Source organism: Macrotis lagotis, chromosome 1 (genome assembly GCF_037893015.1).
Source record: "Macrotis lagotis isolate mMagLag1 chromosome 1, bilby.v1.9.chrom.fasta, whole genome shotgun sequence".
NCBI classification, from domain to species: Eukaryota; Metazoa; Chordata; class Mammalia; order Peramelemorphia; family Peramelidae; genus Macrotis; species Macrotis lagotis.
The window spans coordinates 624,383,123-624,401,632 of NC_133658.1; the positions used below are offsets into that span (position 1 = coordinate 624,383,123).

At 33.8% G+C, this 18,510-nt stretch overlaps 1 protein-coding gene across 1 annotated transcript in view; it reads left to right on the top strand.

Annotated features, from left to right (window-relative positions):
• THSD7B (thrombospondin type 1 domain containing 7B) overlaps positions 1-18,510 on the top strand; it is a 1,134,773-nt gene that overhangs the window by 466,259 nt on the left and 650,004 nt on the right. Inside the window, exon 6 of the mRNA XM_074215070.1 lies at positions 9,232-9,387. Within this exon, the coding sequence (XP_074071171.1) occupies positions 9,232-9,387 (156 nt within the window). The remainder of the gene's footprint in view (positions 1-9,231; positions 9,388-18,510) is intronic.

The window sequence follows — 18,510 nt, forward strand, 5'->3', positions numbered from 1 at the left end:
TCTGCCAAATTATTTGTGTTCTACCCTGTGTGAAACAAGAGAAAATTGGAAGTAATTCCTTCATTAATAAAGGATAAAGCTGGAAATAGGACATCCAAAAATAACCTCATTTGCTCTCTGACTTTGTTTCAGGATTTGAAATGAAAATCTATATTGCATTTAAGAAATCAGTAGTTAATGCATCATTGCAAATATGGACTATTTAAATTTAAGAAACAATAGGGACTAACACTAAAGTACATTTGTTACTGAGTTTATGCTTGATATAAAATTTTAGAGTAAGAGACATTTCTAGCAAGTATATAGTATTATATATAGTATATAGCATATATAGTATGTAGTATTCTAGCAAGTATGTAGTAATTAATGATCTAACCTCAATCTTCTAATATACATTTTCCAGTTTATATAATTAATGGCCATTATAATAATAACTAATATTTATATAACACTATGTGATGTGCCAAGTGATTTGACAAAAATGTTTTCCTTTGATCCTCATAACAACCTTGGGGAGCGGACTACAATTATCCCCATTTTACAGATGAAGAAACTGAGGCAAACAGAGGTTAAATGACTTACCCAGAATGACATGGGAAATATATATCTGAGACAGAATTTGAATTCCTCTTTCTGACTTCAGACCCCATTCGTAAGGCAGTGTAGTAGCATAAGAGTCAGCCATGGGATAAGAAAGGCCTGATTTCAAATTTTGCCTCTGATACATACTGGCTTATTTGACTTTAGGTAAGTCACTTAATATCTCTGAATGCTTAGGAACTATCTGAAAACCTTTAGTTGCAGAAAAAATACTGAGCTGAATTAGTAGAGAAAGTTTCTGAAATCAGGGGTTTCTATGAGAGAACTAGTCCTTTTTCCTAACTTTTCCTTTTGAAATTCCTTTCAGACTCACCCTTAGAATTATTTTATTATATCTTAATGTATTATGCTGATATAATTCTTCAATTCAATTCAACTCAGCTACCCCGTTTTCTCTGTATATGTATACAGAGAATTTAGATGGTGAAGGAAGACTCTTTAACATTTCTCAATTAACAACTATTTTAAATCTCTACTACTTCAGAAACATTCTAAAAAATGTCATATCTTATAGATTAATTAATTAATTGCTAATTGAATTAAAAATAAGAACTTACAGATTCTGACTTCAAAGAAAAAACTGGTTTTGAGAACTGCTGTATTCAAATTTTAAACGATTTGGTCACACAGTTCTAAGAATGTGTGACAAGTGATAGAATATTTAAGTTTCAAGAGGCCTTAAATGTTCTCTAAGCCAATCCCTCTTTTTTTTAGCAGAATTTCATTTTATTTTATTTTATTTTTCCATTGCATGTAAAGATAATCTTCAACATTTAGCACAAAAAAAGAACTGTTATGAATATTCTTATAAATGTAGGATCCCCCCCCTTTATTATGATCTCTTTGGTACAGACCTAGTAATGATGTTGCTGATTAACAGGATATTTACATTTTTATAGTCCTTTGGACATGGTTCCAGATTGCTCTCCAGAATGGATGGATAGATACCCAACTCTACCAACAATGCCTTAGTGTTCCAGTTTTCTCATCTCCCTTACAACACTTGTCATTTTCTTTTTCTGTCATATTAGCCAAAAGGACAGGTGTTATATGGCACTTCAGAATTATTTTAACCAATAGTGATTTAAAGCATTTTTTTCATATGACGATAGATAGCTTTAATTTCTTTCTCTGACAATTGCTTCCAACCCCTCTTTTTGTAGATGAGGAAACTTGAAACCACAGCCTATCTAGAAGTAGATGGATGTTCTTTTAGATTCCAGGCTATTCTTCGTTAACCACACTGCACTGCCACAAAGTAATCAATTAACACTCATTTGAATTTTTCTGCCATTACAATTATTATCTCACCTACCCCATCTTACAGAAGTGGTTTTATTTGTTAGCACACTCTTTTCTGGCTCAGCAGCTGGTTCAAAGGATTCTTGTCACTACATAATAATCCATTAGGAAATAGAAGATACTTGTGCAGGCTCTGAAGAGGAGAGAAAAAGGATTCTTCCATCATGCATTTCTGGAAGCAGGCTCACTAAGTTCTCTAGGACTTTAGTAGCAGATAGGGAACACTATTCATGTTCAAAGTACTGGGTTTTCTTTGGCTAGTCTCCCATTAAAATAGAATCTGATATGAAACTGGTTAGATATGTTTAATTTTCACAAAGTTAATATTGATTACCTTATTATTTTTGACAGCTTATTTGCCCATTGTCTAAGCCTTTAAATATGAAAATAAATATAGAAAATATGTGAATAATCTTGGTTATCATTCATTGGATATGCTACTCTATTGACATATAAATTTCCTTGATTTTATCTTCTGCTTTTACGACCTTCACATTATCTGTTCTCTCCTTCCATAACCCCTCTTTTGCCTCATAAAATTACAAAATATTTTCCCCACTGGATTTTTATTCTCTAATTTTTAGTTAAATGCTATTTATATTCTTTAAGGGCTTTTTGCCTCATGAATTACAAAATATTTTCCCCATTGAATTTTTATTTTCTAATTTTTAGTTAAATACTATTTATATTCCTCAAGGGCTTTTCCTGTGCCTTTTAATGGAATCTGGTACATCTTCCTTTTCAGTTATTTCAGATATTCAGCTATCACTTTCATCTTAGGTCAAATTAAGATTGTTTTGTGAGTGCAACAGAGAACACTGGAACTGGAATGAGAAAGATATGAGCTGAGACCTGGCCTCAGACCCCATTAGTGGTGTGACTCTGGGCAAGTCACTTAACCTCTATTTGCCAAGAAAATTCCAAATAGGTCATGGAGAGTTGGACACTACTAACAAATGACTGAACAATAATACATTCCAAAAACCAAAGAACTGACTTAGCATTGAACTTTGGAAACTTAGCCCTTGGGGATGTGGTGACTACCCTTCACTCCAGTGTTTGACTGTAAAAGCTTCATACTAGGAGTTGCTTTCATATTCTAACCTTTCCCCCAACCCCCAAATATAACTCTCTAGATCTTCAAGAGTTGTTCTTTCCAAGGGCTCTTATAAAAAGTGGTCAACTCTCTTTTGGTGAGAATAGAGTGGAAGGTTTGAATAGAATGGAAGGATCTCAGATACACAAGCTTTTGTCAAACCTGCTGACCCTGTGCCTGTAACAAATTACCTTGATGTGTCCATCTATTGAGTTTCTGGGTCTACAGTCAGGAAGACTTGAGGACAGTTCCAGTCTTAGACATGTCACGTTTGTTTGTCTCAGTTTTAACCTCTATAAATGAAAATAATAATAACACCTACCTTCCGGGCTAATTTACAAAAACCTTAAAGTTCTATCTACATATTATTTTTTTTAAGGTTTTGCAAGGCATTGGGGTTAAGTGACTTGTCCAAGTCCACACAGCTAGGTAATTATTAAGTGTCTGAAGCCAGATTTGAACTCAGGTATGCCTGACTCTAGGGCTGGTGCTCTATCCTCTGTGCCACCTAGCTGCCCCTTAAATATTATTTTTGATTGAAATTCTTTTGTTCTTTCCAAGTTTGATTCGGGAATTATGTTCTCCATGAAATATTCTACAGTCTCTCCCCCCCAACTCTCATTTCCTAAATTTGTCAAGAAAACTCTCACCCTATCATATTCTGTCTTGTATTACTCATACACACAAATTCATCTTTTAACCATTTGATTATAAGCTCAGTGAGGGCAGGGCTTCTTTGATTTCTCATATAAATTTCTAACATTTCACATACCATCTTCCATGTAATATAATAGCTACTAATCACTTTAAAAATTTTTTTCAACAAGAATTACTTTTGTTTCCTCTAACTATATAACTAACTAGCTGTCATATGCTGATTCTGAGTTATGAAAAATAGCTTTTATAATTTATTTGTTTTCCATTTGTCTTTATTCTGAATAAAATTCACATTTTATTTTGTTGTCATTCTGCAACATTAAAAATCTCATTAGTTTCTGGGCATTTCATAATAGGCTATATAAAATGAATGAAATTTGGAAGACATGCTGACATGTAGCCAAATTTCACATAATTATTTCTAATTGGAGAAATTATTTTTAGGTATTAAATTTGCTTTACATATACACACATCTTGATGCCAAATTGTGATGCACAATATTTTGCCAAGAGAGGCACAATATGGCTAAAATTAAGCTTTATTAGGTATAATAGGATGTGATATGATTTAATTCCTTAAGCTGACTATAAGTGCTAGCAGACAGATTTGCTTTCATACTAGCCAGTAAGTTAAAAGAATGATAAATTATTTTGCAAATCCCAGTGGTGAAAGGCATATGAAGTAACACATGAAGCCTCTTGAAGGAAAATAGCTTTATGGTACAAACTGCAATATTTTTTATCTTACTCCTTCTACAATCTTGAGTGCTTCAATCTGTAGAAAGGCTTATTTATTTTATCAGTAAGGTGTATTGGACTTCTGCCAAGTCACTGTACTCCCTAAATGAATATGTCAAAGGCAATATTGTTTTTCAAAAATCATTTGGAAAGAAGCATTTTTACATAAGTAGCATATCTCATTAGTTTTGAATTAAATTTCAGCTACTGCCATTTAATAGTATCACTGTCTTCTGGAGTGCCTATGGAGTGTGTGTGTCTGTGTGGGTGGGGGGGGTGATGACTCCTTGAGTAAATCCCCCTTGGCGTTTATGATGAGTGCATTTGAATTGGAAGATTGAATGCATATAACTTCTTCTTAATGCCATTTTGGGTATCACATGTCCTGTGTAAAATCACCTGAAGGTATAACTGGTTGACTGAAAACCTAAGTACTCAGAATTGGAAGGAAACTTCGAGGTTATACAATGTCTTCATTTTCAAAGAAACTGAGACCCAGAAGCTTGAAGGGATTTGCTCAAGGTCATAAAACTAGTCACTGCTCAGTAGCAGAGCTGAGACTAGAAGCCAGCTGTTGTGATTTTTACACTCTTTTCAATATACTACACTGACTGATTCTCTGCTGCAGAACTAGGAGGCAAGCAGAACACACATTTCTTTAGTTGTTTAAGGAATGGTTTATAGTGATGCCTGGTAAGTTATATGAATGCATAGGAATAAATATTAGAAAAGACAAGATGGAATCAATCTCTCACAAATGAGAATACTGATTCCCTGATTACCCCTAAAATAGCAGTTAATTGTAACAAAGACGGATGAGTACTATTGTGCCTTGGAAAAATAAGCCTAGAGTTATCTCTTCATTTTAAAGGATGGATTTTATTTTAATGTATCAACACATTGTCAATTCCTTTATTCAATTCATTGAGTATTCAACAAATACATATTAAGGGATGATTTCCACAATGAACACTGAACACTGCACTAGATTCTAGGGAAACTGTACAGATCTCAAAAGAAATGAAGTCTACCCTTATGGAGTTTATAGTATACAAAAGGGGGATAGGGAAAAATAAACATTTATACAACTAAAGAAAAACATTGATTCTGAAATTATATATTAGGGAAATTTATATTCTAATCCATCATTGCCACTTAATATGGGACCTTGGGCAAGTCATTTAACCTCTCATTGCCCCAGTTTATCATCTGTAAAATGACAATAATAGCAGCTTAGTACATACAGGGTTGTGTGAGGTAAGAAACCTATAGATACATACATGTATAAAAAGATTTCCCAAACTTAAAATCCTATATAAATTTTATATGGATTTATAAGGTAAGGCATTTCTATGATGTTATTATATCTTTATTTTGTATTCTAATATAAGCTTTTGTACTTTTACATAATTTGGATAACTTATAAAAACAAAACTATGGACCTTATCCTCTCTAAAATCAGGAGGTTGAACTTGATGAACTTCACCCAACACCAGCTTTAAATCCTATGATTCTTTGAAATTAATTATGAAATCCGATTCAATTCAACATACATTTATTAAGTGACTATTATGTTCCAAGAATCATGCTTGAAGAAAATGCAAAGGTATTCCTTATTTTATTTTCTTAGAAATGGTAAACATGCTCATGAACACTGGAATTTTTCATTTTTCACTGATTCATTTTTGATTGAAATTATGTTCTCATCTATAGTCCTTTTATATTAAAAACAAAGTACATTCCAGAGAATAGCTTTTTTACATCAAACCTGCCACCTACACAAATTCTCTTTCCTATTTCACCCCCCATTGATTGATATTCAATGCATGGAGTCATCTATTCTTTAGGGTTATTTCTCAGTAATTATTATCAGTTTCTAGGCTTTTCTGGTTAGATCAGTTTACTTTGCCTGTTCCAAATCAGGCACATCAAAATACCAAGATAGTCATAGAATTATCCTAGCTTATTAGGAAGTTAGGGAGATTCAGATCATGAGGGAATTATAAGAAATATAGTTTAACAACTTGCAAATACTAAAGTGGCACCCGAAGTTGAGATAATTCATGAAGTAATTAATGCCTCCTATTTGGTATAGCAACTGTAATGAATGAACTAGTTTTCTGGGTAGTCCATCAACACTGACTGATTTCTTTAAAGTATGATGGACTTCTAGCTTGCTGTTTGAAGCAGAAGTGTCAGAGAGGGGCTATAAGGAAACAAAGGCAACAGGACCCCTGTCTTCACTAGTATGATCTTATTGATCTAAAGCTATTAAGAGTTTTAGGACTAAGCAGTGAATTTGACCCATATGTGTCTAGTGACAGAGAAGGGGATGAGCTAAGTACCCCAGTTCAACACCAGAATGAAACATTTTTAAGCGTAGCATCTCAGGAACTGCTACCTGTTAACTTATAGAATTTATTGAAATGTATTAAGATCTGGTGTCTGTCAAAAAGCATCAAATATGCAGGAATGAGTACTGTGTCAGAGCCTGGCTCCTCTCTCCCAGGAGTCATTTTTCCTAAGAATCCTCTCTCTTGCCAACTCTGTATCATATGCTGTCCCTTCCTTCTTTCAAAACATTGTTCCAGTCTGGTCGTCTGTCTATCATTCAGCCAAACATTTCTGAAGAGTCTGCTCTGTGTCTAATCCTGTGTTAGCTGCTGTGCTAGGAAAAGTACAATGAAATGATGAGCAAGGATGTCTCTTGAGCCAAAGCAATATCAATTTAATTCCATAAACATTGAGAGTATTCTCATTGTATGCAGTGAACTTTGTCCTGGGCTAGCCCTGCCTTGGTCAGCGATAGAGTTACAAAGTAAAAGTAACAAGCTTATAGAAGATAAAGATAGCTTAAAAATCTCCTTAGAGATCTTCTTGTCCAATGGTTCTTAACATTAGGTAGTGAATTTATATTTTTAAAATTCTGATAACTATTTCAATATAATTGGTTTCCTTTAAAATCCTATATATTATATTTTATGAGTTTAAAGATATTAGCCTATGAGGAGTGTCCTTAGGTTTCACTAGACTGCCAAAGTGGTATGTTACTCAGAAAAGGTCAAGAACCTCTGATCTAGTCCAATCTTGTTTGATAGATGAAGACTGGGCCCTATTAAAGAAGAAAAGTCATGCCAATAGGTGTCCACTAAAAAAAAAAGATTGCAAATGTTTTTTTACCTTTTTGTGTCAGAGTAAAAGTTAAAGAAGGATAGTGAAGCCTTTGTCTTTCCTATTCCTAGACTACATTCAAGTTTGAATTTGTCATGAGAAAAAAATAACCATCTCCACAAAACCATTTTGTCTAGTTAAAAACTATGCTCCTTTCCTCCAGGTTTACCTCAAGTCTTCACAGTTATCATTGGCTATATGTTTCTGCTAATCTTCTTTTGTATTTACCCTACTTATATCCTAATGAGATTGTAGACTCCATGAAGGCAAGGATCATGTGCTTTTTTCCTTCCCCCTATAACTAGCGTAGAGTTCTAGACAGTCAGACAAAGACTATAGGCTATTGATTGACAAGCCATAGGGTCATTTAACTTCAAGCTCAAAAACAAAAGGGAGCCTCAAATTTAGTGACATAAAGCTGTTACTATTACTGTTTATCTATTTAACAAAGACATATAAGTGATCTTAATAACTTTACAAATAGTTGCAACAGCAGAGAATTTAACTTTTCTCTTAATTAATTAATGCATTTGTATTGTGATGTCCCTTAACATAGTGTCTGACACTTATATGGACTCAATAATTTATTGCAAACTGACTACATATATCAAGGGAATGGGGTTATTATTTTCTAAAAAACAAAATTATTCTCACTTTTTTAGTACAATACATATTTCTTTTTATGAAGTTCCATTTTTTCTTGCTGTGATTTGTGGTTCTGAGCTTCAAAAGTAGAAAATAACTTCTGAAAACTCCTCAAATTGGTTGAGAAATACAAACCAAAAAGGTTCAGGCTGACCACTTGTTTGTTCCCTAGGAAATGTCTGAATCCTAGACTGAACTGTTGTGTTCCCTGCCTTCTTCCCTCCTTTAGATGAAACTGATTTCCCCAGGCCAGTTGTGCAGTCACAGATCCTGCATTTTCTTCTTGCTCAGCAAGCCATTTTTCTTCAGAGCCTCCGTGAGCCCCACCCTCTAGGGGAATCACAGCAAGAGATTGGTTATGCTAAGCAACTGCCTTCAAGGCTAGATTTTGATTTATATATATACATATATATATATATATATATATATATATATATATATATATATATATCCCAATTCAGTCATTTATACAGTCAGGATAACCTCATCTTGAAATTTTGCAGAATTGAAAAAAAATCATAACTCAAGATGTTTTATGTCTTAAGATATTTCTCAATCCTTTCTTAGATTCCCTTGGAAATAATTAGGGGGGAAAAGGCAACCTTGATACAAAAAACTATTCTGATGTTAGCACTGATTTCATCATTGAACTGGTATTCTGAGTAAGCAAATCACTGGCTTTAGAGTTAGAACGCTTGGTTCAAGTCCAGTCTATCCTGATTATTAACTATGTGACCTTAGGCCAGTGTTTTTAATTCTTTGATCAATAATTTTCTTATCAGCAAGATGAAGAACATAATGACTGCTCACAGAAAAAAAAGATGGTAGACAAATAAACAATTTCTTCTAACTCAAAATCTCTGCCTGAGCATTTGAGATAGTGTAAGTTTTAAATAATATCCTCTTCTTTACCTCTGGAACTGACCCAGAGAGAAAGATGAATATTCAGAAAAGAAAGATGTGAATCAGTTAAGAAACTCAATGAATGTAACTTGAACCCCTAATATTTGTTTTCCCTTTAGTGTCTAGGCCTGTGGACAAGAAATTATGCCCGGGATCTGCTCCTCCGACCTCTCGGCTCTGCAATGTTCCTTGCTCTACTGATTGCATGGTCTCTTCCTGGTCAGTTTGGGGTGCTTGTACTCATGAAAACTGTCTGGATCCTCAGGGGAAAAAAGGTAATCATTTAAGTTTGTTTACATGTTTACTTGGACCTATGCACATGCACTTATTGATTATACTCTTAAAAATTAGTATTTAAATATCAATTTAAATATCAATAATGAGAACACCTGCCATGAAGTTCATGACTTGGCTAGGAGTTTGTGTAGTTGTAGTGTGTGTATATCATCAAGGCAAAGTCTATCTTTAAATATTATAGACTTTTGATCTGTGCTGTTTACTGGTGGTGTGAATTTGAAGAAGTTTGATATGACACATTTTTTATATTTATCAGAAGACAGGGTTGTTGTACTAAAATAATTCAAATTGGCTCTGATTAAAGCGAAACATAATTTCCAGTTAGTAAGTTGCTTTCCAAACCCTTTAAACATTAAGGGCTACCCTGAGATCATGGCCACAAGCACCTCTTTTCTTTACCAGGTTTGGGGACTGGGGATTTTCCATTCTTCCTCCCTGCCCTTTTCTCTACATTAGGCATTACCTAGAGGGCCTAACTCCCACCATCATCTGGCCCTCAAATCTCAGCTTGATTCAAGGCTGAGCAGAGTATATTGAGTGACAGGATTGACAAGCTCAGTATTACAACTGGTTTCTTTGGCAGGGTTAGGATTGGCCAAGGTCTCATCTCCTTAAGTTCATTTCAAAGAGGACTTGTTTTTGAAATGTTCTGATCTATTCTCAGAATGTATGGAGTCCACAGAATGGAAAGGGATCTCAAAGACCATCCAGATTACTTTATTCATTACTCTGAGCTCATATTCCAAAATTCCTAATAAGTTGCCATTCAACTTTTGTTGTCATTTATCTTCTGAAATAATCTAATTTTTAATAACCCTAAGAGTTAGAGTTATTAATTTTTAATTACCCTAAGAGGTAGGAGATTTTGGTCTTTTTTTCCTGCTTTATATTTCTCTAAGATATGTCTCTTTACAACTTCTGCCTATTGCACTTAGATTTGTTATCTAGGGAGAAATAGAACAAGTTTAATCCCTCTTTCACATAACAGTCAATCAGATACTATAAAAATGCTTATCATGTTCTCCCAAAATCTTCTCTTTATCAGGGAAAAAAATAAAAAATTATAACAAAAAAAACTCTTATTCCTTCAATTGATCCTATTATGGATATTTTCAAAGCTTTTCACTATTCTGATCACTTGCCATTGAATTCTCTCCATATTATTTGCTTTAGTGCCCAGAACTGAACATATTTTCAAATAGAACACACTGGAACTATCTGTGTACTTTTTAATGAAAGAAAAAATTGCTAGGAAAGTGGAAGCTAGTCTATGGAGGCCTTTAAATGGCAAGCAGGAATTTATTTTTTCCCCATAGGTGAAAGGGAGACACTGAAGATTTTTGAGTAGAAACTGACATAGTCAGATCTTTGCTTTAGGAATATAAATTTGAAGAGCTTGTAGGGTATTTCAGAGATGGAGGGAATGGAAGTAGAGAGATCAGATTATTCTATCTAAATGAGAGCTGTTGAGGATCTGAACTAAGGTAGAATGTATAAGTGGAGAGAGGTAAAAGAATAAAAAAGATAGTATGAAGATTTATCCAAGAAGACTTGGAACTGATTTGTTTTATAGGACCAAAAGTTAAAAATAAAGTCAAGAATGACCGAACTTATGAACCTGTATGACTGGAAAGATAATAGTACTCTTAATTCAGAAGGAGCAAATTGAACTGTCTTGAAGAGAAGCAGGAAAACCAAATGGTGAAGAGAAGGGGACAAAATATTAGGTATGTGTACAAAGCACATGTGTAGATTAGCCAGTGAATTTGCATTTATTAAGGGCCTACTTTTACTCTCATATACTGTGTCAATCAGTGGAGATATGAAGAAAGGCAAAAGGATAACCCTCAAGGATAACATAATCTAATAGGAGAGGCTACATGTAAATTATTATGAACAAACAAGCTTAATATAGATAAATAGGAAATAATTGGGGAGAGGCACTGGAATTAAGAGGTGTTTTGGGAAAGTCTTTTTTTTATAGAAGACAGAATTTTATCTTGGATATGAAGGAATTCAAGGAAACCAGGGGACAAAGATGAAGAGAGGGAGAGTACATTCCAGTCATGAGGAGTGGTCAGTGAAAATTCTCAGAGATGATAGATAAAATATTTATAGAAGAAAAGAAAGGAATAATGAGGAAGCCAATTTAGGAATCCTGATCCTAGGGTTTCTCTACTGTCATGAGGCTCAGGTCTTACATAGACCTCACTTTATCCCTTATCTGCCCCCTTATCCAATTCCTACTACTACTATCTCCCTAGTACTACTACTTTTCATTCTGAAATTCTTCCTTTGCCCATGCTATTTTAGCCTATGTCCAAGCAATCACCCACTCATTCTAGTTAGCTCAGATAAAATATCTAAAATAGAATCAGTTATCCAGATTTCCAGATATTTGGGTTAGTTATCTACTTTTTAATTGTCCTCAATTTAGAATATTTTCAGCTTTACTGGAACATTTGCAATAATCGCTACAAACTAGTTTCCCACTTTTTGGAAGGAATCTTATAATAGTATGATGCAGTGGAGAATGTACTGAAGTTTTAATCAGAAGACCTATGTTTGAAGGTCCATGCTTTCACTTCCTACTTGTTTGACTTTCAGCAAGTCCCTATACTCCTGTAGGTCTCAATTTCCTTTTTTATAAAATAAGGACTTTGGGTAGTGGAGTGTGGGTATGGGGGGATGGTTGAACTGGCTAATATCTGCCTTCCATACGTAAATCTATGATCTTTCAAACCCTTGAAGACAGTTGTTCCCCCTCTCCCATCTTTTCTTTTCCAGACCAATCTTTTCTAAGCTGAATATCTCAAGTTCCTTTATCTGACAATTGAATGTTATGATATTGAGGCTTTTTTTTTCTTCTAACCTGGTTGTCCTCCACCTTAAGAGCATCTTTTAAAAAAAATGTCCTTTTAATGCAGCCTTCTATCCATCTTTCTTTTTTTTCCTCTTCAGAAAACAACCTAAAAGCAATAACAATTACACAACTTGTTTCACAGAATGCTTGGCCTGAATTAATAACTGAGGGATTTTGTTTCTGGAGTTTAAATTATTCATTACTGCTGCCCTCCAGTGTTCACAGATTTTTTAAGTTTCACTGGGCTTATGTAGGAAGTTGCTATTATTGTTGCTATTTGCTCTTCTTTCTCAAAGAGGACCATATCAGGGAGGTGATACCAGGATATACAAGTGAATTGGATTTAAGTGAGGGAGGGTTGTGTAAGGTCACCAGCCTCACTTTCTTCTCCAGAGCCATCTGGGTCCAATGGACAGATATGGATCAGGATGACTAGAAATGGTCCTGGATGCTGTGGAAGAATCTTGGCCTTTTTAAGTCAAGTTCTTTAATAAGTCTCAGTTTGACTGAGGCAAATCCCAATCAATGTTTAAGACTTGGTAAGAAAGAAATGACAAACAATAGTCACTTTTACCTTGTTAAAAAATAAATCAATCTGGAGGGGAAGACCCTTAAAGTTTATGACCAAAATATAAACAATTATTTAGCCAATCAGGGTCCAGATTGATGGGAACCCCATTTTAATTGAATGCTGCCAGTCGTGTTACGAAACAGGCTAATAAACAAAACCAGTAGTTCTTGGGAAAAGATGAAAGCAGGAACCTGGATAGCCTCTAGCATTTATGAAAATCCTTTTTTTTCCCCCTTAAGGAGCAAGGACTCTAGACAAAGGACCTGGCTTTCAATTCTAGCATCTAACAATTACCATTTTCATGACCCTTTGCAAGTTATTGTTTCCTCATCTGTTAAATAAAAGGGTTGAATCTGATGTCTTCTGAGGGACCTTCCAAATCTAGATAGATACATAATCTTACCACCGGGGTTATATCTGAAGGATCAGTAATATCACTGTAGCTGGGATGTGTTCCTGAAATATTACCCAAAAGAAATGTAGCTTTAATAATTTCCCAGGGAACAGTATCAGTTTTAGAAGTCAAAGAAAAGAGAGTAAAATTAGGAACTAATTATTAAGTTTAGCAGTGGCAGCTGGAGTCAGAATGAAGTGGGTACATATTTCTATATTGCCTTCTATACTGTTGGGGGAAGTAGTCTGTTGATTGTCATTCATTCTATGCTACAACACACATTTAATTGTCTGTGACAGGCAAACCCCATTCTAGAAGCTGGTGGAGATGTGAAATTCAGATAAGATAAAATCCTTGCCCTTTTGGCTCAAATTTGGGAGAAAGCATAAAGCCAGAAAATTACAATCACATTGTTCCTTTTAGACATTTTTCTTCTCTAGGGTTTAGGGATAGTTATATTAATAGTTAGGTTTTATATTTATATATATATATATATTTATATATATATATATGTATGTTTATATATTTGTGTTAATATACGTGCAAACATATAACATGTATATAGAGATATGTATTGTGTATATGCAAATCTTTATACATGTACATTCCTTAATATATATTTTTTCTATATATTTTTTCTTTATAGAAATGCTCCTTCACATATATTTACTTTTCCTTTATATAAAATATATATTCATTTATATTATATATATATATGTGTATGTGTGTGTGTGTGTGTGTGTGTGTACCTATGCATATTTATATATTCCTTTAAGGTTTGCAAAACCATACAAATGTTATGTCCTTTTATCCTCACAATAGCTTTGGAGTTGGATGCTATTATAATCCCTATATTTCAGTGAGGCTGAGACTGAGGGAGACTGACCTACCCAGGCTTACATTACTTGTAAGTATCTGAGACTAGATTTGAATTAAGATCTTCCTGACTCCAAGTCAGGGTGAGACTAGAAATCAGTGTAAATGTTATATGAGAGTGAGCTGATTGTTTTGTAAATACTGTCAGGAAAAATTTATGGCTTTGTTTTATTAAAAATCAGTTAGTCATATGCCTAAGACCCTGTTGATTTCCCCTTAGAAAAATAAAGGATAAAGTTATCTGGTTGGGGGAATAATTCTGCATTTGTAAAAAGTCTAGGTATGTAAAAACATCAATAAGTACTCTCCTTGTTAGATCCACTAGCTTTTACACAGGAAAGTCTAAGGATTCCTCATCCTCATTCATATGTTTTTCATGATATTGTCATGAGTTTCGACTGGCCCAGGGTCACTGAACTATCTCAGGCTAAAAGCATTTTAAAATTCTACCTAGACTGAGAATACACAGACTAATTAAATTAAATACCAGAAAGCTGTGGGATTTCAACCAGAGCTCTATCTTCACATTAGAATTCTTTACCATGAAAGAAACAAAATGAATTCACAAAAATAGCTCTATGACAGTCATGAATTCTTAGATTTTTTTTTATTATTAAAAAAACTAAAAAACCCACAGTGTAGTGAATATTTAATACAAACCCTAAATGCTTATGGTGGGAACAGGACAAATACTTACTGTTGATGAGGGGCCAATTAAGGAAAGAAGTGTGGAGGAGGCAATATGACCTAAACTAAACTGTACTCAGAAAGAGTAAACAGGATGTCTTGTATGACTCAATTCAGTATACATGGGTAAACAGACCCAAAGATAAAGACAAGAAATGGAACAAAGAATTTTTAGCCATATTATAAAGTCCAGAGAAACAGGGAAACAGAACATTAATTCATCTGAGTGAATGAGAATGGTGGTTTATCTTATGCAACTCATCCAAGACAAAATTCTTTTATGCTAATGTGGGACTAACCCTGGCCCCTGTCCCCCTTTCTCTTGATTTTAGAGTCTGATACACTTACAGAGGGAAGTACAAAGACAATTCCCATAATATTGCAGCTGACTATTCTTCAGTGGTATCACGCTATGTCACCATGATAAATTCCCCTCACTTATTTTTGCACATTATAGAAAGGGAGGCAGTAAAGAGGTAGAATTTCTTGGTTACTTCTATAGAAGATGACATGCTTCTTATTATTTTATAGTATTTCAATCTAACACTCATTCATGATATTGTGGTTCTCAGAAGTTCAAAAACATGATAAAATCAGAGTTGTACACAGCCTTAGTACCATTCCATCAGGTTTATGACAAGCAAATAAGGGAATGATTACTTGGCAGGTCTGGACTAGTCAAGTGAAGCTAGCCTGCCTCACAGCAGAAATTAAAAAGAATTGCAGCATTTACTTTCTCATTTTTGAAAGGAGTCCCAAAATTTTAAACTTGAAGTTGAAAGGGAACCAATTTGCCCTATCTCAAACCCCCTAAAAATGTTGCTCAATTTAAACAAACAACAACATAACCTACCAAATGCCAGAAACCTACTGCTAAAGAGTCTGTTATGATATGTTTAACTCCTGGACATATCCTTATGATTATTATGGTTGGCAACAGTGACTATGAATAAAAATCATATACAGCAATTATCCAGATCCTAATCCATTAATTCCTTAATTAAACAGGATGGCCTTATATTAGGTGGTGTAGGTAATTGGCTATGAAATCAATAAACTCAGAATGTCCTAGTAACACTCAAGGAGTTCTTCTACTGATTGTTATGAAACATCTCTTCAAGCTATTCTCCCAACTAGTACTCAGGGTGATATGTTGAGCTTTTAGAGGTCAACTGTTCCCTCAAGTTCTAGGGCTATCCTGAGGGAACTTTTTACAACTCTTAACACATGAGCTCAAACAAATATGTTTCCCATAAATGATCAGGCAGGTGACATAGTTCTTGTCAAAAGTATTTACTCAAATGGTAAAGTGAGAGCTCTAAGATATCTCTCCCTAGTAATCTTTTTTTTAATTTATTTTTTCCTAGTAATCTTTTACAATGATTGAATAACTTTTAAAATAGATTTTTGTCCATAAGTGTATATACATGTGTGTGTGTGTGTGTGTGTGTGTGTGTACACACACATTGGTGTATATGTGTATATGATATTCTCACATGAATACAAACATCTCTGGGAAGACTGTGTATAAACTTAGAATATAAAACATTTTAAGATAGCAACCACATATGATCAAAACTACTTTCCTTAGGCACTTGAAGACCTTTCTTTTGTGTGGAGTACTCAAAAAGTTCCTTATTGACTTCCAGGCAAAGTTATTCTCGAAGAAGTTCACACAGCTTGATTGTTAAATTTTCAGTGTAGGCATTTATGGTTTAAAAATCATCAAATGCTACAGATTTGGCTTTTTTGTTTGTTTCACTGATTTTAAAGTTTTCAAAAATGATAGAAAATGTTAATAATAAAGATTAAATGTAAAAAATGTGTCATATGTTTTTGAACAACCAGTTGTTTAACATTTATCAATATACCTCTGAATGAGTTCCTCAGGTGGACACCAAAAATTTGCTTTTCTCCATAGCTCAGTTCTCAAATACTAGGGCTAACTCTCTCTTGAAGTCCACATCATGCTTGAAGATGATTGTGTGAGCTAGGAGTTTTCAAATTGAAACATGATAATGATCAATTTCTAGATAGGTGAATAGAAGAGAGAGAGAGAGAGAGAGAGAGAGAGAGAGAGAGCATTTTTAACTACTTTCTATGTGCCAAGCTCCATAATATATGCTAGGGAAACAAAAAAAAAAAAAACGAACAAAGAAAGCATTTCCCATCCTTAAGGAGACAACACTTTAATTGGAGAAGACAATACACAAAGGGGAACTGAAAAGAGGGATATGGCATTATTGGAGATATATAAGAAGTTCAAGGAAACTTCAATTTCCCTGGTTCAAATTGTAACCAAGCAGGGTAATATCAAAACTTTATTATAAAGTTTTAAACAATTTCTGGAGCAGAGTTTTTTCCTGATATGAGGGAATGGAGAAGATGACTTTAGTGAAGGATAGACAGCAGAACTGGAGATGCTGGATTAATATATCTAATATTAATATTATCCTAAAGATAATTTATACTTTGCAAATTTGGAAGAAACTTTCTAATTTCAAGCCACTTGGGAGTAATTGTTGTGTATTCACTATATATATTTCTAATAAAATATATAGTACTAGAATTTAGAAACTGGACTTATTTTGGGTCTGTATTATTCCTTGACATACCTTAGAATGTATTTTTCTGAATTTCTACTCTCAGTCTGTCTCCTCCTTGTTTATCTCTTTGACATAAAAAATGAAGTACAGACTATGTCAATAGCTCAATTCACTTATTTGAATTTTTCAGTGATTTTAAGATAAATAAAAATTTAACAAATTCATATTTTCCATTTTATTGTTGTTAGTTTTATTTTTCTTTTGCAAATTCTTCATTGTTTGCTTAAAATTCTTTAGGGAAATATGAATAGCCTTACTGTGATCTTTCCTCTTTGTGTGTATATATCTATATCTATCTATATCTATATCTATATCTATATCTATATCTATATCTATATCTATATCTATATCTATATCTATATCTATCTCTATATCTATCTCTATCTCTATCTCTATCTCTATCTCTATCTCTATCATCTCTATCTATATCATCTATATCTATATCTATATCTATATCTATATCTATATTTAAATCTATATCTAATCTATATATATATATAAATATATATGTATATATATATATATATATATATATATATATATATATATATATATAGTGAGTGTGGGTGGGTATGTGTGGGTGTGTAATCCTCATATTCCTCTTGGGCTTTTACCGTTATCACATAGCATATACCTTTTCTTCTCTGGTTCAGCAAGAAATAAATCTTTTCAAGCATACTTCCAAATCAATCTAGTTTTTTTTTTCCCCTATCTAGCATGCCCTTCTTATCCTCTCCACATTCTCTTGTCTTCTTCTCTCCAAACAGGCCTCATCTATAAGTGTCTTCTAACCATGTCTACCATATTATACAATATTCAGCATCCCTAACTCCCTCTCAACTTAGCAAAGGCATGAACATACACATACATCTATATAACTGCTTACTTATTATAGGTGTTTTAATGTTTATTTGTTGCAAATGTGTTTCTGTGCATATGTATACACTTACACATACATACATACAAGTGTCTTGGCTCTGTTAAATTGTATGCTTTGTATGTCATGGGGATGGGTTTGTCTTTTGTGGCTCAAGCTCTTCACAGACATCTCCAGTCAAGTTATTTGTACATAGTGGATATTATTGACTAAACTGAATCACCTCA